Source organism: Watersipora subatra, chromosome 8 (genome assembly GCF_963576615.1).
Source record: "Watersipora subatra chromosome 8, tzWatSuba1.1, whole genome shotgun sequence".
Taxonomy (NCBI): Eukaryota; Metazoa; Bryozoa; class Gymnolaemata; order Cheilostomatida; family Watersiporidae; genus Watersipora; species Watersipora subatra.
The window spans coordinates 11243529-11268428 of NC_088715.1; the positions used below are offsets into that span (position 1 = coordinate 11243529).

At 34.7% G+C, this 24900-nt stretch overlaps 1 protein-coding gene across 1 annotated transcript in view; it reads right to left on the reverse strand.

The window, feature by feature from the left end:
* Nucleotides 1-867: 867 nt before the first annotated feature.
* LOC137402288 (uncharacterized) overlaps nt 868-24900 on the reverse strand; it is a 32227-nt gene continuing 8194 nt past the window's right edge. The window contains exons 5-10 of the mRNA XM_068088783.1: nt 23368-23538; nt 15450-15558; nt 12044-12526; nt 11790-11954; nt 5804-5938; nt 868-974 (exon numbers count right to left, since the gene is read on the reverse strand). Coding sequence (XP_067944884.1) covers nt 868-974; nt 5804-5938; nt 11790-11954; nt 12044-12526; nt 15450-15558; nt 23368-23538 — 1170 coding nt within the window. The remainder of the gene's footprint in view (nt 975-5803; nt 5939-11789; nt 11955-12043; nt 12527-15449; nt 15559-23367; nt 23539-24900) is intronic.

Here is a 24900-nt window from a genome sequence, read left to right on the forward strand (position 1 = left end):
TTTCATCTAAAGATATAAATTTACCTGGCAGTAAAACAGAAGATAACCGCTCACATATCATGGATAACACATTGCCTAGCTTGAACAATTTATTGCCAGCAGGGTTTTCCGAGTTGTCAGTGAAATGTAAACAGTTTAAAATCGTTAAAAACCTGTCTCTTGAAATTATTTTCCCAAATATTGACGTAGATAAATGGGCACGGGTAGACCAGTAAGATTTTAGAGTAGGCTTTTTAACAATACCCATGAGCGCAACTAAACCAAAAACTCGCCAAATATCTTTGTCATCGACAGGCTCCCAGGCATCGCGATGTTTTTGAAGGCCATATCTATTTGTTTCGTTAACTATTACATTCATGATGGCCGATGTGATAAAAAGTTTTAAATAATCAAGAATACTTATCTGACCAGGAATTCGACTTTTTACTCCTGCCAAGCTTTCATCAAAATGCAAATCTTTGAGTTTTAAGTCGGCTCCTCTTTGAAAGCCGTAAATACTCCCTGTTCATCGCCGGCCGTTTCACTCTCATTTTCGCTATCAGATTCACTCTGTTGATCTTCTATTTCACATGCATCGTTTTCCCCACTTTCTTCTGACCTGATATCCTCTTCCTCACTTTCGAACCAGTTGATGTCTTCATCTAAACGTACTTTTTTGGCTGAGCTGGAACAATCGCGTCCGTCCATGTTGACTAGCTTTCCAAAAAGGAAGAGCATTTTTTTTGCAACGTGTTCTTCTTGCACATGCGTATTAGGGATTACTTTTCAGTCTCAAAACATTACTACAAAACCTACTGAAATTGATGAAATAATTAATTTTAATTTTAAACGCTTTTTTCTTAAAAAATAAAAAATTTTAAAAAAGGTCTATCGTAGACTGATTTCTAACGGGCTTTCACGTGATTCGGCCTCTGAGACATTGCCCGGTTGACGGGCTTTCACGTGATTCGTCCCCAAAGAGCTAGTGTGAGAGCCTCAACACAGACTGTAAGCAATTAATCTTTAGTTAGTTAGCTTTTTTTAACTTTTTCCTATTAGGGATCACCACTGCGAATGGTCTCAATCTTGGTATAGAATATTTTGATCATGATACATGTATATGGTACAAAACCCTGTGGTTGGGCACCCTTCCTAACACCACCAATGATTATTGTATGACTCAAAATGCTGACCTACTTATCATATGTCAGCTGTTACTTTGTTAGTTCACTGTGTTATCCATGTTAATAGTACTTACTCTAGTGATAAGATAATGATTATGTGTTGCAGTCTAACTTACTGTATATTTGTTATTATACTAGTATCCTGGTGCGAGAAATCACCAGTGTAATAACTATTTACAGTGCACCCACGAGATACAATGTTAATCTGTTCCAAGGCTGGCATTGTATAGCAAAATAATCGTATGTCCGGGTATACAAACCATTGTAATTATACAATGAAAAAAATATGGTAATAATCGTCCAAAATTTTATAAAAATGCTGTACATATTGAAAATTAGTAACAAAATAGTATGTTAACTTTAGTAACTATAGTTACCTACAGTTGCTGCATTGTATTAAGTGCACCTAGTAATTATAATTTGCAATACTGTAAAATTGCAATCTGTGTACCAAATGCAGATCGTATGGTAACAAGTTCTTATCTTCAAAAGGTACGCGTAACATAAACGTTGAATTCACTTCAAATAAGTTTAGTTTGCCAAACTCACCCTTAAAATTAAGTTTTAGTATGTATTTTGAACTGTTTTAAAGAATTTCAACTTTTCATAATGAAGTTTTATCCCTCAAAAGTATCTGTCTCCACTTTCATTATACAATTTAGCGTGTCTGGTTAAAACATTTTTCGACCAGAATTCAATAAGAAAGGCCGAGGATGCAGTTATTGAAAGAGGCCTCTCACACACCTGACCATTTAATGGCTACCAAAAAAGACTTTTTATTTACTATACAGGATGTAAATACCTTTGGAGTAACGTGACTTTAGCTAGTATATTGAAGCGAATAAAGCAGAGAGGAAGAAAAAAGTATCAATGCTAATTATGTTGCTGTACACTTGAAGATTAATTTAATAAGTAATAAAATTGAATTTTTTACATGCTAAAGAAGGTTGTCTAGTCCTGTCCAATTTTTCTTCTAGTTTAAAAGGAGAAATGCTGGTGCAATGCAGAAAAATGTTAGCTAGCTAAAGCTTGTACAAGGATCCAGTGAATGTGGTACAGTAGTTGCTTTTGTATGCAATGTGCACAATAATCATTGTAACCATATGTACAAAGTTTATACGTATTTATACCCTATGGGGGACAGGGCTTTAACAAGTTTCAGGAAGTAATGTAAATGCAATAACTATCTCGAGTAGCTAGTTTTATGAGTTACATACATCCAATTATTTGTATTCACATAGGAGATAACAAGCCCACTTGCAAATCCATGGTTAAACTAAAGAATAAAATATAAAATTAAAAGGAAACAAATAGAATGAATAAAATATAAAAAAACATCCCACACAAGAGATAAATAATATACATTATACATGCATTGTTTTAATGTACGGGTTCGCATCAGTAAATCAAACACTTGAAATATTTCTGCCAATGTTAGGTTTTCTGTATCTTCTACTTCCTCGCTTTTACTAAATGGTTGCTCCTTTTGAATGCTGATCGCGTGCATGACCTAGCTCCTTCAAATCTTCAGTCGGAAGCTCTTGCTTGTGCTTGCTTTAATGGAGTTTTTGTTTTAATCATAATTGCAATTTCTGATTGGTTGCAATCATATTCCTCGACAATGTTAATAATATGGGTGCTTTCTTCTTATTTACAACATCCAACTTTGTTGACATAGAAATCATTTTTCCTTTGTTTTGTAATGTTCGCATTGGTCTCAGACTCCATAGCTAACGAATTAAATGTAGACACTTGTAGTTATGTACGTATGCTGACTTAAAAGTTGATAGTAAAATATATAATAACGCTACAAATGAATATTTCCTCTCGCTTATGTATTTTACACAAAATTTTCCACGCGGAATGCTGACATGAGAGAAATCGATCATCGTGTCTATTCTAAACGTTCTGAAAATGTTTTTCAGCAAACTATATCTTGGTGTCTTTTTTATTTTGACGTGCGTTATGACCACGCCAACCGCCAAATTTTAACTCGGGCGAAACTTTTCTCAAAATTGTATGGTGAAATAAAATTCATATAGCGAGGTGAAGATATCACAATGTTTGACTTCGTAAGGTGAAGAAATTGTATATCAGGGTAATTGTATCTCGAGGGTGCACTGTATATATTTATTCCTGTACTTTGATCATGTAATTATTATTTAGTCCATTAGCTATTTTTTCCTTATCACATTTTCTCATTAGGGATCCCCAATGCCAAAGTTGTTATACCTAGTATAGAATTTATTGTGGTTATTTGCTAAAGACATATGACACAGATACAATAAGTGTTGATTACCCTTAAGAGCACCATTGATAGTTCTTGTGTGACTCAAAATGCTTACCTACTTATTATGTCGACCTCTACTTTGTTAGTTGACGGTTTTATTCATGTTAATAGGACTTATTTTAGTGATAACATTACAACTATGCGTGTACAGTTCAATTTGCTGTATAACTGTTGTTCAAATGTAATAATTATACAAACAATTATTGTAATCTGCTATATGATTATCAATGACTATATAGTAATTTTGTTTTATGTTAAAAATATTATATTTTAGACCAAATATTATATATGACCTAATGCTATATGGCTATATACTAATGTGCTGTATTTCTATCATTCCGTGGAGGTGCGATGATGTGAGTTTAGCGAGCTGAGTGTTGAGAGTTCAAATCCAGTACATTGCAGTATTTATTACAACTTTCAACGATTGCTTAAAGCAAGTGAGCATGACTTTTACTAAAGTTAAGATTATCTTTTTGACAATTCTACAAACCTGTATACTGGTAAACTTCTGGTCATCTTGTAATCATGTTTGATATCATCACCTTAAAGATATATTGTGGATAGTGATTAAACTGGTCTTGAACATGTGGCACTCTGGTTAGGATCTAAATAGTTTTCAGCATATTAAACGTGTTGATGTGTTACATTATAAATGCTAGCATGAGAGAGGAGTTATATATAAAACTTCCAAAGTTCTATAATTGCTTGTAGTTTTATGTGACTAATAATAAATTTTGTTTGATGTTACATTTTATAAAACTGTTATATTTTAGACCAAATATTCTTACAAAGTCTTACTGTACATGTCATTCATTTTACCAGTCTATTCAATTCACAGACTCAACATTGTTCTTCTCTTTTCTTGTTTTTGTCTCTCTTCTATGAAAATCAACTGTAGCGATATACACACATTCTTAATTCCTTGTAGTTATCTTGTTTTAAAACGATGCTTTTCCCAGCTCATTTGCCTCTATGCTTCCAATTAAAACTTACAAATTTGAAACTACTTTTCCCTTGGATATGAAAGCATGTATATACACAGCCAGTTTTCAGTCCTAGAATTTTATTTGGATTTCAAAAACAAACAGTTAATGAGCTGTTTATGCAAACGTTTTACAATTTTAAGTAAAAAGTAAAATTTTTATTCCATAACAAGAGTTGAAGATATCATATTTATTTGAAAGCTGCAGCAGCTTCTAACTGCATGTGTGAATAGCTATAATTGTTGCTGCAGCTTTCCAACAGTTGCAACAACAACATATACACTGGGTTTCCTTGCTTCGAATGGATTTGAGGTTGACCTCTACCGACAAATTTGCACCCTACCATTTTGATAACCCATAGATGCACTTTGTTGTTCTTTTAAAACTAACAATGTACTCCTCTACACAAAACTTGTTAAAGTGGAATCGCTCTCAGGCGGCAATTCCTTTTCAGCTCCCACTTTGTTATAGTAACTCAGTTATGGCACCTGATCAAAATTCTTATCATTATTAATAGTATTAACATATCACAATATTAGCTGCTTTTAAACAGCTGGAGGATTTATTCAGGTGATCGGAGAGAACCAAAAGTTTTGACCCACCAAATGTGCTCATGTTAGGATAACTCCACATTTCTGTTATATTAAGATTGTCCTGCAGGTTGTGTTACTGGGTATGTGTGTCTTGGTGTGTGAGTGTGAGGTGATTCGTGTGGGTATGTGTATGCATGTGCGTGCAGGCATGGGCATTCACTTGTGAGTGCACATCTGCATGCACAGTTCCCAAATACAAGGGATGCGTGTAGGGTGCGCGCGAAGAGATGTGCATACATCTGTTTAAGTGTTCACACACTCGTCCAATTGAACGGTTGAATACGGTTGTACGTGCACACATTTAGTGGTAGGTATGTACTATAGTATGCACCATGTAGTATGCACCCTATGGTATGCACTTTGTGTGTGTGTGTGTGTGCGTCTGAGCGTGCGTGATAAGTGTGTGTGTACGTGCACACATTAAATGGTAAGTATGCACTATAGTATGAACCTTGTAGTATGCACCCTATAGTATGCACTTTGTGTGCGCGTACACACACAAAGTGGGTTTTACCAAAGCATAGTTTCAGATCAAATATTATTTAGTTAGTGCATTTTTCAACAAAAGTAACAATAAAATATTAACATGATTTTAAAATTAAGGAATGAATAGAAAGCATAAAAGCTATTTTCATATAAGCTATAATATAATTATATAATAAGTAAGGCAGAGTGATCGTTAGCAGATCTGAATATCTTGTCATAATAATCAGAATTATTGCATGGATTATCAACTCTTTTTAGGTTTGTGCTGACATTAACTTCGATTACCTTGTTTATGTCTATCCATGTCTATGAAAATGGCCAGGTTTTTGCTCGCAACCAAGGTTATGGCCACATCCATGTCTTCATCAAATTTTAAGCCCAAGCTATCGATGATATTCAGTTCCATGTTCCTGCTCATGCCTAAGACCAATGATCATTCCAATGTCAGTGCCCATACGCATGTCCTTGTCAATTTTCTTATACATGCCCATGTAGATTTCTATGCCCGTAATAGTTTTCATGCATTACAAAAAATATTACATAAAAATGAATTCTACATGATATGTTAATATGCTACAACATATAAATAAAAGGGGAGGTAAATACCATATAGAAAGATTACTCAAAATCATCTTTATAATGGATCTGTTTATCAGCCTCATTGCTAATGTACAATTTGATGATCTCAAAGTATATTAACTTCATGTATAAATGTACATTTAAGGTTGGACACAAATACTATACTTTAAAAAGAAATATTGTGATATAGAACCAAACAATTGGTATGTTCTGATCACCTTAACATTAGATTTAGATAATCAGTTTACGATCACAGTCAGCCATGTAGCTAAGAAAGTTGATATAAGATAAAATATGATGATAATAATAATGATATTGTTAGTATAGCTTTACTATAGAGTAGTCAGTCTTGATGAAACCAGATCATGAATATTGTTATATGACGATTCATTAGAATGTATTCCTTATTTCTCACTCAGTTTATAGAAAAACACCTTATCAGTCAGCCACTGAGGTACTACCAAGGTGTTAGCGCTAACACTCAGGCTATAGATAGGGTCTTAGAAACTGTTGGTAGAAATACCATCATCTCTCATCTCTGATACTTTCTCACCTGTAATAAAAGTATATGAATATCTTAATTATTATTACTGTACAATCATCACACCTACTCTTATTACATAGCTGTCTGACTAATCACTTCATAGAGAGTACCTGACAATATTTTTACATGACAGTGCTTTTATTAAAAAGATAATGCTATTCTAATTTAAAATTATAATGTTATAAGTTATAGCAAACAAATTTGTTTCCATTTTGCCAAAACGAGATAACTTGTAGGTTATATTTGATAAAAAATCAATTTATCTGTAGGCCACCATTTAGTAAGAAAAAACTATAACTACCTTGATACAGTTTAACTATAACTCGTTGATTAGTTTTAAACAAATTGATCAACTCAATAAAATAGTGTTTCTGGAAGAAAGTCATCCGAGAGAGCCTCATCTTGCCAATAAGCAGTCATATCGTCGAAAACAAAAACATAGTCTCCAAAATGTGGGTGGGTGTGGCTGAGTCATTTGTTGTAGCTACCATCCCTGGCACACTTTTTACATGACAACTAGATATGTGACCCCGGCCGTCAGAATGTACAATCGTGCGGTAATTGGATTGTTCACAATAGCACGATAAGCGTGCTTTACGCTATTGTATGATTGACCGTCACTATTTTAGTAAACAGTAGTTTATAGTGAATTAAACCCTGCTATTTCACGTGGTCTTGTTTATTTTTGTGTCTGACCAATCATAAACCCATAATTGCCATTTATCTATGCCTATTTCGGTGGTTGCTATGAAATTTTTCATAACCCAAGATCATAAATATAGGCTCTAACTACGGGTGCGCGTATGTATATGGCTATTTTCTGTTTTGATGCTTCAGGCTAAAACAAAATAAAACCACCGCAACAAATACGGCTCGTTGCTGCTATTAATTTAGGTGAGTATTTCTACTTAGAATCCGAGTCAGCTGCCTCAGATCATAGTGAAAGCGATGATGAAAGAGGGTTGTGATAATAGGGCAACCTTAGAAATACAGCTTCTTGCGCAATATGAGGCTGCAAATGATAATGCGAGTAATAACGGTCATTCTAATGAATTAAATCAAATTACCGCCTATCAAAGATCAGCCTATCACTGCTGATAACATTCTTATTCTAGCTGTTGACATCAAACAAATGAGTGGGTGCAAATGTAAGGATTATGTGCTAGTTTTATGTCATCTGAACAATTAAAGGTCCGGCCACACGTAACGAATTATTCGTTTAATCTGACCGAATCCACGAATTTCACAGAATTCACAGATTTATTCTGCCGAATATCATAGATTCGTCTGAGCTGTGCATGCACACCGAATTCGTTAACGAAACGTTTTTAATTGGCTAACCAATTGTTTTTAGCGAGCACGGTTCTAGTAGCTTTGACAAGTGGTATAGTCCAAGACACGTACGACGACCCACAATAAAAGTATGACCGCGATATGACTTGATACATACGATGCAACGGCCTATATGCGCTATTGTTGGTTCTCTCTCGTTGGTTCACCATGACAGGAACTTCTCGTCGTGTATCCAGAATTTTCTTTTAGATGTTTTAGAAGCTTTGAATTATTTCTTTTTCAATAATTATAATTTCTTTTTATGCAGCAAATGCTTCGTCGCAAAAACAGCCGCTATCTCTAGCGCATATAGGCAGTTGCATCGTATATATCAAGTCATATCGCAGTCATACTTTTATTGTGGGTCGTCGTACGTGTCTTGGACTATACCACTTGTCAAAGCTACTAGAATCGTGCTCGCTAAAAACAATTGGTTAGCCAATTAAACGCGTTTCGTTAACGAATTCAGTGTGCATGCACAGCTCAGACGAATCTATGATATTCGGCAGAATAAATCTGTGAATTCTGTGAAATTCGTGGATTCGGTCAGATTGAACGAATTATTCGTTACGTGTGGCCGGACCTTAAGCCTCATTAGAACTGTGTATCAAGAATTGCCGAAGGAAACATTGAATATGGTTGTGTTGGGACAAATTGCCACTAGCATAATAAACAAACCCCTCCAATGCACTACAATAAATCTCTGCAGCGTACTCGTGCTACACTGCGTGAGTGTTAAACTACATAAAAAGAGCTCTAGATTGAATGGTCACTTGATGGGTAGATATGTCCGCATCCTGATGCCCCCTGTTGTCACTTTTCCTTGACCTTACCATGACCTTCTGTATAGGTGGACAAATCTGAATGCACTTTCAACACTGTGTTAAGTTGTTGGACTGTCATTATATGCAGACAGAGCAATATAGCTTGATGGGAAGTGCCCAGTTTGAAGCATACCCTTTTAATGAAAAACTCCAGGACGGTGAGCTTTTAGCCACATATATTGTTAACCTAACCATTACCTCTGGGAGGTCAACCGTCAATCGAATTGGGATAAAAAGGCAACCATCATCTTTTTCAGGGTTTTATTGTGAATAATGCCAGGTTTCATCAATAAAGGTTGAGATTAAGTGGTCGGTTGCTATGACATTTTGATTTGTAAACAAATACCATGATTTACAGTTCATGAATCACCAACTTTATCCTGCTTAAACTCAAAACAACAGTTCTAGTTCATGACGAAACCTTCTCTACTAAATCTTGCATAACTTGGGTATAAATAATCCAATTTAAAAAATTTAAAATGCATTAAAATCCTCAGAATTTGCTGATTTCAATTGTTTAAACAACTCAAAAATGTGGCTTCAGCACGATTGTACATTCTGACTGCCTGGGCCACATATGTTACTGTAAAATCCATTTGTATAATTGTTCTATTGCTTTACATGACCCTTTTTCATGACGAATAGGCATAGGATGATGATCATATTTTTATGATAATTTATTGTATTTTCACTAATTTATTCCACAATCAAAAGTTTTAAAAGGAAACAAGCATCAAAACCAATGAAATGCTGATAAATCAAACAAGTTTTTATTGTCAGTTGTTAATTTTCATCAATACAGATATGTTGAAGTTTATATTAAGGTGTAAGTCAAGGATTGACTGTAACCTTTAAAAGTTGACTTGCATCAAAATTCACATTACAGTTATTTGGTATCAACAGGTTCATCGTGTCTTACTCTGCTGTGTTGTAGGTGCAAAATATGTGGAAATGTGATTACAAGCTCTTAAAAGCTCAAAAACGAAAAGCCGCCATATATTGGAATCTCTTTATTTCTCTGATGTAGTTATGAAATTTATTTATTGTCTTGTCACGTGAAGTTCTCTCGTGAATTGAAAGCTAATAAAAAGCTCAATATAAAACTTATCATAGCACTAGTTTATGACAAACACTTCGGGTTTTACCGAAGACACGGTATCAAATATAGATGCTCGCTACTTTACAGTTTTCTCTCGGTTTGGTCTAATCGGCAAGTCATAATCTGATCATGTGACTCAATACTTGGCAAATAATCTCTACAGCACTTTTCGATTATTACCAGTGACCAACAGGCTCGTCATGATTGTCAGACATTGATATGTACTCATTCAAGCTAAAGCTAAAAAATTAAAAAAATTTTTATGGTAAGTTATAAGATATCCCTGCTAAAAATGACAGGATTACAATGGCGAAAAAACAGACGCGTAAGAACAATAGATATGGCTTTATTGAATGCTTGAAGTATATTTGTGAAAATATTTCGACGAATAAGGTTGCATGAAAGTGTAAACAGAAACCATCTACCACAGCTACATCATATTTGAGCCGTTTTTGAAAGAGAATCCAAACTACGGCGGTCTCGTGTGGCTGCGATTAACTGTTCGTTTTTTAGATTTTAAGAGCTTGTAATCACATTTCCACATAATTTGCACCTACAACACAACAGAGCAAGACATGGTGAATCTTTTCATATCAACTAACTGTAATGTGAACTTTGTTGCAAGTCCACCTTTAAGCAACAAGCTGGTACCTGGGCCCTGGCCTGCTAACCTGTCTTGACAAGCTGTTGTTTTCGCGTAGTCGTCCCCCGTCAAGCGGCGAGCAACAACAGCTTGTCACAAGACGTACTGCACCTGATGCATCAGCTGCACTTATAAGGAGTTGTTCTCTTCTGTCTACGCGGCTTGGCTGCAATGTTAATCCGGTCGCTCCATTGGTAATCATAACAGATTTCACGGAAAAAGTTATGCAGAACAATTAAGATAAGAACGTTTAGCTGGCGACCCCTCTCTGCAGTAAACTTTGTTACAATTTGAGAACTTAGGCAACAACAGCGACTAAACATGTCGTTATTTGTGCGCTCAGTCAGTTTTATTTCTATTTTTGTATCAGTCAGTTTTATTTGTTCTTATGGATTTTATTTTAAGTTTATTTTATTCTTAAGTTCTACTAAAGTTTATCACAAAAACTGGTCTTTGGTTACCTGTTGTAATCTGGTTTTTTTTCTACATAAATTTTTGACGTGAAATCCGTTATGATTACCAATGGAGCGACGGACATAACATCGCGGCTAAGCCGCGTAGACGGAAGAGAACAACTCCCTATAAGTGCAGCTGATGCATCAGGTGCAGTACGTCTTGTGACAAGCTGTTGTTGCTCGCCGCTCGACGGGGGGGGGGGGGGGTGGGGGGGGGGGCCAACCACACAAAAACAACAGCTTGTCAAGACAGGCTATGACCTGCTTGCTCTATAAAATATTTGATTAGAGTTTCATTTGGATGTTTGCCAAATTTACTAGAAGAAAGTTGTCACATTTTTTTTTGTTTACTTGTGCAAACCTGTATGTAGCATAAGATTAATTTACAGATGAGAAATCATGCAGTAAATATCTAACATATGGGAGTACCTGTGAGCTAGTTATAAACAATCAACTACTTTCCATGTATTTTACATTGGAGAAGAACCAAAGGAACTATCTCCATGATCATTTACTCAAGTTGTGTAAGTTTATAACATAATATTATTTAATTTTAAATATCATAAATGAAGTGATGATGTATTTAAAATTAGTTGTAACTGAATTGCTAAGAATTTTCTAAATTTTTAATCAATTTTCGCGAAAAAAGCTCTAAATTACTCTCATTACTAAATTATGAAATACTTCATAAGAACTGATCCTGACAGAACAACTTAATAACCACTCTGTATAATTGAAGCTAACATAAAACTCTCAATGAATATTACTAACCAGCACCTCATACATACAACTTACCTGTAGCATAGCTGAGTGTGTAGATGATATTGCTGTCGCATGCAGCTACCAGTATGTAGTCTCCATAGCACACCAGACCTTGTGGAGGATCAGGATGGTTGAAAGTCCACATGACATTCCCAGTGGTGATGTTAAGTCTGATGACTTCATTTGCCTCACAGTCAGCTATGATGACATCATCACCATGTCCAGCGCATATCGAGACCTCACTATAATTACTCAAAAGGGGCAGCTGACGTTACGCAGAGTCTTACCAGTGAGAGAATAAATAGTTAGTCTCTTGTTAGGAGGATCAGCAACCACCACATTACCTGCTGCTACAGTCAGCATGCTGCAGTGAAAGCCATGATAAGGGTGCTGCCAGGTTTTGATCACTTGCCCTGACAGATCATAGACACTTACTGTGAGAGGTTTACTACGAGACAATATGTATAGTCTGTTCTTATGGAGGCTGATAGACTCAACAATACCAGAAGTAGAGATGAATGAGTTATGCAGCTTGTAGTTGCTATCAATTCTACTGAATCTACCATTATCCAATCCTACATATGTAACTCCTTCATGATGACATACTGATACAGGCTTTGATGGTAGTTTTATGGATTTGAGTAAAGTTATAGACTTTGGAAGAGGGGATAAAGGAAGTTGTGGTTGTTGAGGAACTACAGAGCGCTGGTTCCTGTTAACTACTATGTCATCAGCTGAAACAATCTTCAACTCAATCTCACACTTTTGACCTGAAACATTAATAATATAATAACATAATGACGTGCTTACAAGGTGTAATAAAATATTTGTATGCAGGTGGCGCGGCACACATCCTAGAAAAGAGTAAAGACAGATTACTTAATTACTCATTTAATTTAAATAATTAAGACGTAATTACTCGTTGGTTCAAATCATCTACCAGAGACATCAGAAAGTTTACCATGTTAAATTTTGTAATATGAAAACAGTAAGAATAGAAATACATATTCTTACATAAAAACAAAGTCTATTATCAACTGACTAAAATTTAGAGGTTGTAAATGTTTTGAAGAGATAAATATGAGAGTTATTCAAATATAGATACTGTAACAGTGCTTCTATGATATTTTAGCCTGAGAGCAGATCATGCATGTAGAGACATGCTAAAATTTACTAGCTCAGCGCACAGATATTTTAACAGTGTGTCTATCATGTCTATTTTAACCTGAGATTATAGCTTGCATGTAAATGAGACTGTACAATTTTAACTAGCTCTGCGACCAAAGATACTGTAACAATTTATCATTATTTATTATCATAGCCTGAGAGTAGAGTGTGCATATCCCTGCATTTTCATTGTGTTTATCATTTCCATTAAATTCCAGGCAAATATGAGATAAATTGTAAAGATTTGTTGATTATTGAAAGATTGGAGAAAAAATATCATTTTTTTATCGTACTTTGTATTTAAATAATTAGTATGCAAATAGGCTAATTACCGATTTTCTTCTAGTAGTCATGGTTGACTCATCCCTTGTCCTATTTTAAAAGCCAGCACAATTTACTGCATAATTTGACTTGTCACGTTGAGCTTGTATAGCTAACATGTCTTTCAACACAGCTCACCTTCAGAGCAATTACTAAAGATCGCTTCTTCACTTGTAAACATAAAAATTTGACTCTAGACTTATCTTTAAAGGTTGACTTGCAACAAAATTCACATTACCGTTATTTGATATGAAAATAGTCACCGTGTCTTACTCTGTTGTGTTGTAGGTGCCAAATAAGTTGAAAGGCGATTACAAGCTTTTAAAAGCTCAAAAACCAACAGAAAATCACAGCCACTGCCATAGTTTGGATTTCCTTTCCAAAACGGCTCAAATGTGATGTAGTTGTGAGAGATGGTTTCTGTTTACACTTTCTTGCAACCTTATTCGTCGAAATATTTTCACAAATATACTAAAAAATAAAAATACCGTAAATAATTGTTAGACTTTTTAAACTTAGCTCGAAGGAGTACATATCATTGTCTGATAATCATGGCAAGCCTGTTAGTCACCTGTGATAATCAAAAAGTGCTGCAAAAATTATTTGCGAATTATTGGGTCACATGATCAGATTACGACTTGATAATTGAATAATGCCGAAACAAAACTGTAAAGTAAGCGAGCATTTATATTTGATACGGGGTCTTTAGTGTAACCCGAAGTGTTTGTCATAAACTAGTACTACGATAAGTTTTATATTGAGCTTCGTATTGGCCTTTCAATTTACGTGAGAACATACGTGACAAGAAGATAACCAAAATTCGTGGTTATGTCATCAAAATAAAGAGATTCCAATCTACGGCGGCTTTTCGTTTTTGAGCTTTTAAGAGCTTGTAATCACATTTCCACATATTTGGCACTTACAACACAACAGAGTAGGACATGGTAAACCTTTTGATACCAAACAACTGTAATGTGAATTTTTTTGCAAGTCAACTCTTAACATAAATAATATGGTAGAAGTTTTAGTATAGACTATAACTTTTATCATTTATTTTGATTATTGTAATATACCGTGAAACTCGGATAACTCAAACTTCAACGGACCGAGCAAAAGTGTTCGAATTATCAGAGTGTTCAAGTTATCAGAGCACTGTCACAAGTCCATGTATTTACTTATTTATTAGTAGATACATGAACATATACAAACTATAATATTAATCAAAAGCACAAATGGCTTGTTTCAAATTAAATGCTTCTAATGTAAAGTTTAAAACGCTTTTATCAAAAAGTATAGAGATTTTTTATCACTTGAGATTGGTTTGTTGTTTGAGGTGATGTTATTGCCAGGACGTTTTTTAGATTGACATTGGCAAAACTTGATCGTTGCTGAAATGCTCAGAAGGAAAGACATATTTTTCTTTTGAGCGTTTTACCCACGATCAATTTTGCCGATTTTTCTTGAAGTTTATCCAAAGATTACCTTACTTTACCTGGCATTCGTTAAGAGCAACACTCCGAGGCAGTTCAATTAAAAGTTTTACGAGGTTTAACGGTACATTGTATATCGCTAACGTTTTTTGAATGGATACTTATTGAATGTACACACGTATTCTGTGTATAGGTCAAATGATGAATGTTTTTTTTTAGCTAAGACAACGTATACGTTTAATTACAATTTTTAAGGCGTTTTAAACATTCAACATTCCGACGTTGATTCAACTCGGAATCCACGTCGGAAAACTATTCATCACGGGCTAGCCGGGTCACGCACTCAAGGATTTTCGCCATGCAAGTACAAAACAAAAACAACATGCTGTTTTTGTTTTGTATGTGCGTGGCGAAAATCCTTGCACCCGTGACCCGGCTAGCCCGAGCTATTCATCGTATAGTAGTACGTATAAATCAAATTTTACCAAACCTTTAGAACAGTCGTTGACAAAAATATTTTGCTAATGGAGGTAGTAACGACTCTTATGAATTACGAAAAGTTGAGGTTTACCTCTATGGCTTGAAATAAAGTGATTTTCTAAAGCGATAGCAACCGTTTCGGTAGCCGTTGGGCAAAAAACAGTTCGAATTAACAGTGTTGAGTTCGAGTTATATAGAGCCATTTATCATTGCGTGGGAACGGACCAAGCAAATCCAGTCGAGTTAACCATGTGTACGCTATATCCGAGGGCGAGTTATCCATGTTTCATTGTACCTGTTTGCTTTAGTTCGAGTTGACCTTCCAATTCCAGTTTAGGCAACTCCTCCACAATAAATTTGTCCATTTGTTCCTTCAGCTCCTTGAATCCTCTCACAATGTCATCCTACATGCTCAATGTATTAAAAAATATTATAAGCTTGACATAGACAAACAACATGTGTATAAGCTATTGTGACAAAGCTAGAAATTTGGTTGATAGCAAAGAATACAACGTTTAGGTTTAAAGCCAATTAGCATTTGTACATGTTAAAAAAGGCTAAACTGTTTATTCACAAAACCCATCCACTTCCTTTTGATTTCACGTAACTGAACTGATTTTTCTTGATTGTTTACACGCATAAATATGTCCAATGGTATTATATTATAACTTTCTGTAGTCTAATAAAAGTGTGTATATGCGTCACAATCTCAGAAATCACGGTTTAGTCGCAAATCACAAATTCGAGTTATCCGACTTTGAAGCTGCACTAACTGAATTTATGAAATTGGTAACGATTTTTGCAACATGTGTCTCTAGACTAATCGAAGAGTGACATTTCTGAATCTGAAGTAAGTTCAGCCAATGGAAGTGTCCAACCCTTAAAAAAAAATTTGAAACCGTTGCTTCGCTAAACAGGAAGCACTGAAAAATGGTGTTCGATAGAAGTAATCAATTTTTTTTGCCGGTTTTTAAGATAACTCTAACATTTCGGACACTTTTAATTTTTGGTATTCCTGATGTCGAAAGCAGTGAAAGTAACAGGAATGACGATGATATTTTTGAATGACAATGATTAGAATATTATAAGATTTAATTATAAGAATAATTATTCGATTCTACCAGATCGAAGTATATGGTGTCCAATGGTGTGCAAATGTGACTGTTATTATCTTTCTAAAAAAATCTTTGGTGATACTATGGCTGTGCCCAAAATCGTGATACTGCCAAGCCATTTTGAACACCTGAAAAATTATTAATAAGAAATACATTTTCTGATAGATATACAGCTATTTCTATGACAGCTAGATAAAATATGTTTAGATGTTTAAATTCAGGAACATTTTTGTATATAAATCAGGGCTGTCAATTCTCCCAGATTTTGCAGGACCCCGGCCGGAAGTGAAATTACCTTCCCGCAAAAATAAAATCACGCGGTATACTCCCGGATTTATGTTTTGTGCTCTAGTATAAACTACCAAGCCATTTATCTATCAGTTGCTATAGCATTAACACGATGTGTGTAATCTAATGATAACAAAAGACTCTCTGTATCGACAAAAATACTTTTTTATGACTTCGTGCATAGTATTATCGTTTGGTAATTTTATGGCCTTTGAACTAGGCACTCGAATATTTCAGAACACTTGTTTTTTGTAGGCTTACGAGCCACCTAGGTCAAAGCAAAAGTTCATATGTATAGCCATTTGGGTGGACTGTTTGCATGGGTTTGAAATTTTCTTGTTTCGATGTCGCAAGATACGATCCACCATTCAGTCACGTCCAAAAAACTCAAGTAAGCAGCAAAATTTTAACCGGATTGAACCAAAGAATGGCCCTTCATTGCATCAAGCACTAAGGGTAGTTAGGATGTATCGTCCTGTCATTGTACCTGCTGCTTTGAAACAGAGTTGAAAGCTGACCTACTCAAAAGTCTTAAAAGTCAGCCAAAACCTACAACTTGAAACATCAAGGAGCAGCAGCTACCTCATCTCAAATCAGTGCAGACCCGAATGTACATAGAGATGATGTAGCATGCCCGTCTAATTACCAAATTCATTTACAGTAAACTTTTGAGAGTTTTATGTTTCTGTTATTTTCATCACCACGGATATGTTACAATGTTTTTTTGCAGAACAAAAATTTAAAACATTAAGTTCGTAAAAGTCGCCCATGATTTTTTTTATATTTTTGTAGTTCACTTCGGTATAATTTCAGAGCTGAAATACAATGTTTACCTGCTTAGGTCTCTATTTCAAAACTTTTCAGCTAGTGCGAGGCTATAGAGGCTAATTTCTCCCTCATTTGCGTAGCACCAAGTTGACAGGTCTGATATATATAAATACAAAAATCTAAATAAATCTCACAACATCTTGATATTGGTTGCTATGACATTTTGGATTGTGAAGAAGATTGTCCATTGGCTTCGTTTCTCAAATTTTAACACCAGTTTTTTAAGAACTATGTTTTCGCACTAATGGTAAACATGCATTCAGTTTATTGACCATAAAGTCTGCTGTTTTGGAGCTAGAAGCAAAATTCCTTTTGCAAAATAACTCTGAGAATTTCCTCATTTTTCTAGTGTTGATAACTCTGAATCTCAGACAATTGAATTAACCATGGCTTCTGAGATGATGACCTATTTACCAAATACAAAAAATGTAAACGATGTATATGATGACATAAATTATATGTGTCAAAACCATATTTTTATTTAACATGTACAACATATAAAATTCTAACTTTTAAACTTTCTATCAGAAATTTATTTTATGCAAATTAAATGAAATAAGAAAAAAATACAAAAGGGAGTTCATAGAAGTGTGTGTATAAAAGAGGTTACTGTTGCAGCAGAGGCTCATCGCATTCAAAGTTTTGATGAACGATATTTGTACATTTTGGTACAAACATAAAAGTGATATTGTAAAGGACTCTACCAGCCCTCTACTTTCTAAAAGAGCCATCAAATAATCCAACATACCAAGCGTTTACTCAATAAAATATCTATTCATTAAAACATATATTTGAACGTCACCTCTATTTGAATGTCACCTCTATTTGATGGCCACTATGAGAGAAGAATTGAAAAGTAGGGCACCACCCTTTGTTTGAACACCACATCCACCTTACCACCAGTTTAACTCTTTTGCTACCGCATTAAATTCTGACTGATTAATTATTTTGCCCAAATTAATTCAAAAAGATTTTCGAAAAAAATGATGTACCTCTTGTATTTAAGCGATATCTCGAGAATAAATACTCAGATATTGTTTTACTGTAAAAGGCATCTTATTCAGAAAAGAACTTTCTACAAGATAAGTATAAAGTTGTTTAGTATATACTACTCTCGTAGTTTTTCCTAGCTCTGAACAAATGCGATGTGTTTCTTATTGCCATGAGAATAACGATCTGGTTTTGCTGTTTTGAAAAATAATTAGAAATGAAGTTGTGGAGCCAAAGTTTTTCTAATAATTTCACGCAGGTGGCAGCAAGGTTGTTTCGTTGTAAACATAATTTGATTAGCCTAGTTAATGTGTATATTTCATAATGAAAAGAAAAGTGATACCTTATTGATAAGCCGATACATCGGCTTACGGTCTCTACTTTTATTACTGCGCAAGCCGATGCATCGACTTGCCGTAGCGGAAGAGTTAACCGCCAGTCTGATCTTTATGAACTCATAAAATGAAGTGATGATTAAAAAAGTTCCCACAAAATCGTATTTCTATATTTATATACAATATATCTTATATATATAAACTAGTTGGTTTGTCTTCTTTCGAGTATCGGGTAATAGAAAGTTTGAGCAATTTGATTTGGTTGGTTCGGGTTTTGACAGGCGAGTTCAGGTTTTGGTACACGGATCCATTGAGTAAAGTGAACAAAAACTCGGTCTATGGCGTCCTGCGCTCTTGAATTTTCAACAGCCTGTTTGTTAAAGTTTCGAGTACAAGTTTCAGTAGATAAATTAGTAAAAAATAGATAAATTGATTAAAAATATAACTGCTTTGTAAACTTTAAGATATGTCTAAAGTTTATATAATTAAAACTTAAAATCCGTATCAACAAACCTGATACTCCAAACACCTGTTGGGCAATAAGTACTCGTGCCCAGCACTAATACAGACTAGCTGTGCCTTCCGGCGTTGCACGGGTATTGAAAGTCAGCTTATAAACAATAGGAAGTAATGAGAGTTGCCTACCACTTGCTATTAGCTTGGTGCTTTGCCAATGGAAGATGGTACTGAAATCAACTTATAAACGATGAGATGTAGGGAGAGTTGCCTGCCACCTGCTGGCAGCCAACTCTCCCGCAAGTGGCAGGCCCTTGCCAATGGAAAGTTTCCGTGAGCTTGCTAAGACTAGGCTTTCAATGACTGTGCGCCATTATGTTGCTTACGCGTGGTCCGGCTACAGCTATTCTGATAGCCATAGCTGGACATACTGAAGGACCACAGAAAATAGACAAACTTTGAGAAATATCTATGGATATTTATGTTTTTCAAAATATGCTGTTGTATATCGTCTGTCTGTATGCATTCCGGCTATGGCTGTAGCGCACGCCGATTATGTTACCAATATGGCAACGTGTTATGATGCGGCAAGTAGTGTATGAAGCAGTGTAGGTTCAATTACTATATCTGAGGTCAGGGCCATTTCTTTTTGGACGAACCATTAAATTGTCCCCACGGGAAAGGTCTCCGTATAGTTGCAGTGTTTCTGTAATCAAAGTTTTGATAGATAGCTTTTAGTGGAACAGTAGCCTTTTTATAGACACACACTTCTATGCAAGATTTATGAAAATTAATTCTACATATTCAGGATTTTTATTTTGTTTACTCAGCTCGTATTAATTGTATCACTGAATGATCTGTTATTGAAATCATAGCAAAAGCAACTTAAATTGGCCATTTCTTGCTAATTGTATTGCATTTACACCGAAAACTTTTTATAGCTGTTTTATTTTTCCTAATTTATTTGACCTGCACAAAACATTTTCTTGATGATATGAGGAAACATAAGTGTAAAAGTTGTTTGGCAAAGTTTAAAAGCCTTTACAGCTATTTTTTATCTCTTCTAATTTATTTCAGTTACTCAAAACACCTTTCTCATGATATGTAGTTTAAAAGTTCGTTTTTTTCGTTTTTTTCATAATAATCAAATCTCTTGTTGTCCAATGTCAGAGCTTTTGGAATTTTTTTAACTTTGAAAGGCACCCAATGAAAATAACTAATGACTGTCTCAGGTAAACAATTCCTTGTTTAACACAGTTTTGATACATTGAATTGCATGTATGTAAAAACGATTTAAATTTTTGATGGTAGATGAACGAATAATTTAGGTTAAAAGTTATGTTTGGCGAGTGAAACATTTACGTGTTGCATTTGTGCTAATAGCCGCGTCTAAAAGTTTTGCCAAGAGACATATTTGAACGCTATAATACCAACTAGTTCAGCAGTGCAGAAGAAAAGTTGAGGTCAGAAGATATTGTGGAAGGCATTGGACAACCAGGAAACGTTCATTCTATCGAAAGCAACAATCAGAACACAGCGATCTGAGCAAACTATGCAATTATTTTTGTTTTATAAACATTAATTTTCCTTTCTGTTTGTAATATTACAGTAATACTTCAACTTACGAGTGCTCCAACGTACGAGAAACTTGAGATACGTGCCAGCTTTTAAGCAAGTTTTAGCACTAACATACAAGCCGAGTTTGAGATACGAGCACGTGAGTCAGTTGCCAAGTACAGTATGCCGGAGGTGTTTTATGAGAACAGCATCACTCTGTATTTTTTAACTGCTCAGGTTATACTTTTTGTACCGTGTTTTTTGCGCGATTTTCAGTGCAGAATTATGTGAATTAAAAGTACAGTGCGTAGACCAAAATTTTGCCAGTAAAATGAAAGATGAAATGCAAAGAAAAAGCAAATGATAACAATTGATATAAAACGAAAAATTATCGAAAAATATGCGAAATGTGCATGTGTGATTGAGCTAGCTCAGCAATATGACAGAAATACATCCACAATTATCAAACAGAAGGATTGTATTCAGGGCATTTATTTAGTTCGCAAATGGACTAACCATAGTTTCTAAACGGCGCAGAGACTTCTCAGGCATTGGATAAAAGATAACAATTGGCCGGTGACAGCGTAACTGAACGATGCTGTGTGAAAGGCCGGCACTATCTATCAAACTATAAACATTCAGACAAGTTGGCTAGTGGTCGTACATTAACCGTTTGGGACGACACCTGTGTTCGTCCTAATCGCAACGTGTTGAAAGGGCGACAAAGGCCAAGGTCCTCAGATAGGTTTATCTTAAAACGGCCGGCTAGTTGTGAAAGCAAGACTAACACAAATTAGCTAACCAGCGAGAAACTGCTAACTATGAACGCCGAAGAGATTTTAATTACGTTAAGTTAAAAATGAAAGTTTGCTTTTAGGTTTGCTTCTAAGTTTGTCTTTTAAAACTGATAAAATCCAAATTTATCAAGTCAACTGTTGTAATGAAGAATAACTCTCTATAACTTCCTAGGATATCTCCCTCTCTGGCAAATACTAGCGTTAGCTGCTATTGTATGTATTTCATTTTACATTTTAATTAATCACATTTCCTTGCATTATTTCTTATTTGTTGCTTTTTAAAAGCTTGTGGTAAGTTAGGACAACAACCAACATGTTCTTTCTGTTACAATATCTTGTTTTGCGTGTTTTATTTGCATTTTTTTAGAGTATGGAAACTAATTAATATATATTTAATTGCTCTATATATAAATAAATTGCACCAACATGCGAGTAAATTATCATACGAGCTCAGTCTCGGAACGCATTAAGCTCGTAAGTCGAAGTATGACTGTATTATGCTTTGTGTATGTGACTGGTTCATGATTATATATTTGTAGCATATGATGGTTTATCATTATACAACTTAAAACTAGCAGATTTATAGTCTATTATTTGATAGCAGCATTACATTAATCCCATCAAACAATTGATCGACGATCGTAACCCCTAATATATTGTACATGAAAAGTTAGTTTTGGTTGCAAACTGTAGCAAACGTATCAATAAGTGCAGTGAAACTTTATGCAATATTAGTAAATATTGATACAAAGTAAAAATTTGTCTTCAAAAAGAAAGAAATAAAATTTGAAAGCTCTAACAAAATGCAAAGCAGGACACAGGCTATAACCCTTTCGATGCTGTAGACGCATTTATGCATTTTCTGTGGTCGACTGCTGTAGACACATTTTTGCGACTTTCCCCGCAATTGTGTAGTTACTTCATTTTATTAGTCGTTGACAACATAACCCACAGTCTTTAGGACTTTTATGATATTGAAAGATTTGTTTGAAGATACCTCTACATGTATAAAATTAGCCTAAAATAACGAAGCAATTTAAAACGTTTGTTTGAGAACTACTAACCTAAAATTGAACAATTTTTGTGTAAGTTTTGCTAAGTACCATGCGGGTAAGAAAACGGGTAATTACTTATGTTGGTGAGGTTATAGCCAACTCAGATTAAGATTTTTGTTATTATACATATAATTAAAGTACCAGCAGAGACTCTGATAGTGGTGAAAGCAATAGTTTTGTAAGAGTAAGTAACATTGTGGAGTATCGTCTTAGCTTCAGAGCGATTGCTTCACATAGCTTTATTATTGCACAAAGTATAGATACAATGAATTCTTTGCATAACAGTGTTAGTTAAAATGTTGGCAAAATAAAATATGTTACAAAAATGTTCTAGATGAAGTTTGAATTTAAAAGAATATTGTACACATATCCTGAAGCAATATCGGCAATTTTTTGGTAAAATGGCTGGCACTAAGTCGATAGCTAAATTTGTACAAGGATGGTTGTGAAAGATTTAAAATCATTGCAAGTTAAGTGTAAGCAACAAATATCAACTGGTAGAGATATTTCTCAGTTTTTTAATGCATATTTTTAGGAGATTGTTGAGAAGTTTTTAGTAAACTAGCAGAGTTACTGCATCTAAAAGGTATAAACCTTTTGGATGCAGTAACTTTTATTGCTCCACCAAAAATGAAGGCAAAAAATAAGCAATATTCACTTCAGCTGTAAAAAAAGCGAACATATATTTCCCCAAAATTTTGATGAGCCATTGGCAAAATACAATTCCAGGCTTTGTTTGAATTCCACCTCCACTATTATAGTACTACTTTAGATATTCAAATATTTACATACTGGGGGAGAATGTTTGATTTTAGTCTCCAACATATCTCTGTGATTTCTGAGACTTCTCCATTTATCAAGGACCACATCCTCCAGGAAGTCAATAATCTGTACTTTAGACTTCTGCCTGTTCTCAAGCACCTCCTTCTCTATTTCATCATACTGCTCCTTCAGTGAGTTTATCTACAGTTATAGTCAACTCTAATACAAAACAAGAAAATAAACCTACCTGTTGTGAATGTCTCTCTAGATATATAAAATTAAAATTTCACATTCTGCTCAGGCAGTTCACAGGTACATTGAGTTAGTTTTAATCTAAATAAAACACATCATTCTGCTTTCTACTAACTCTATGTTTTTTGCTCAGACAGTTTACAGTTTTAACCCTTTGGCTGGTGAAACGACCAAAATTCTGTTTACCGGTTGCGTGGGAAAACGACATTTATTTTGCTTTCGGTAGACATGTATAAAGCTGTCAACTTGTAACGTTAAATAAAGGACATTAACACTAGTAAGCTTTAGGTATCATCCACAAAATATCGGGTGATGATTTACAATATGAAACGATTATCTGAAAGGCGTTGCTTTGTGCTAAAAGCTAAACAAATCGCGCTTCCATGAAAAATAATACAAGTTGGAAAAACCAGTCAACATCGGATCGACATTCAAAACGGTAAAACAGAAAACTGATTGATCCAGCGATTAGCATAAGCATAATTTTCATAATAATCTGTTCAATAATTATGATGCATTATTGTTATGGTAACCTTGATAATACCAACTGTATACACAGTGGTAGCTATAGCATCACAATTGAAAATATAATTGTGATGCATTATTGTTATGGTCACCTTGATAATACCAACCATATGTACAGTGGTAACTATAGTATCACAATTGAATATATAATTATGATGCATTATTTTTATGGTCACTTTGATAATACCAACCGTATACACAGTGGTAACTATAGCATCACAATTGAATATATAATTGTGATGCATTATTGTTATGGTCACCTTGATAATACCAACCGTATGTACAGTGGTTACCATAGCATCACAATTGAATACATAATTATGATGCATGATTGTGATGGTGACCTTGATAATACCAACCGTATGTACAGTGGTCACTATAGCATTGCAATTAAATATATAATTGTGATGTTATAATGACCGTCAGCCAAAATATAAAGAAAAATTACCTAGTTATGTCTATAGCTATACTTAAGATTGAATTTACTGTGTGAGATCGTATGTTAAGAAGGTTCAGGGAATAGGTACGATCTTTCAGAAATGCTTTAAGATGATTGATTGGTGCGGATGTCAGAGTGTTGATGTACTATACTGAATGTCAAAAGCATGAGTTTTAGTCTCGTCACAGACTGTATTTTAACCTAACATTAAACTAAGAGTTAAGCAGACAATAAACATAGAGTTAAGCATACATCAAACATAGAGGCAGACATTAAACAAAGAGTTAGGCAGACATTAAACAGAGAGTTAGGCAGACATTAAACAGAGAGGCAGACATTAAACAGAG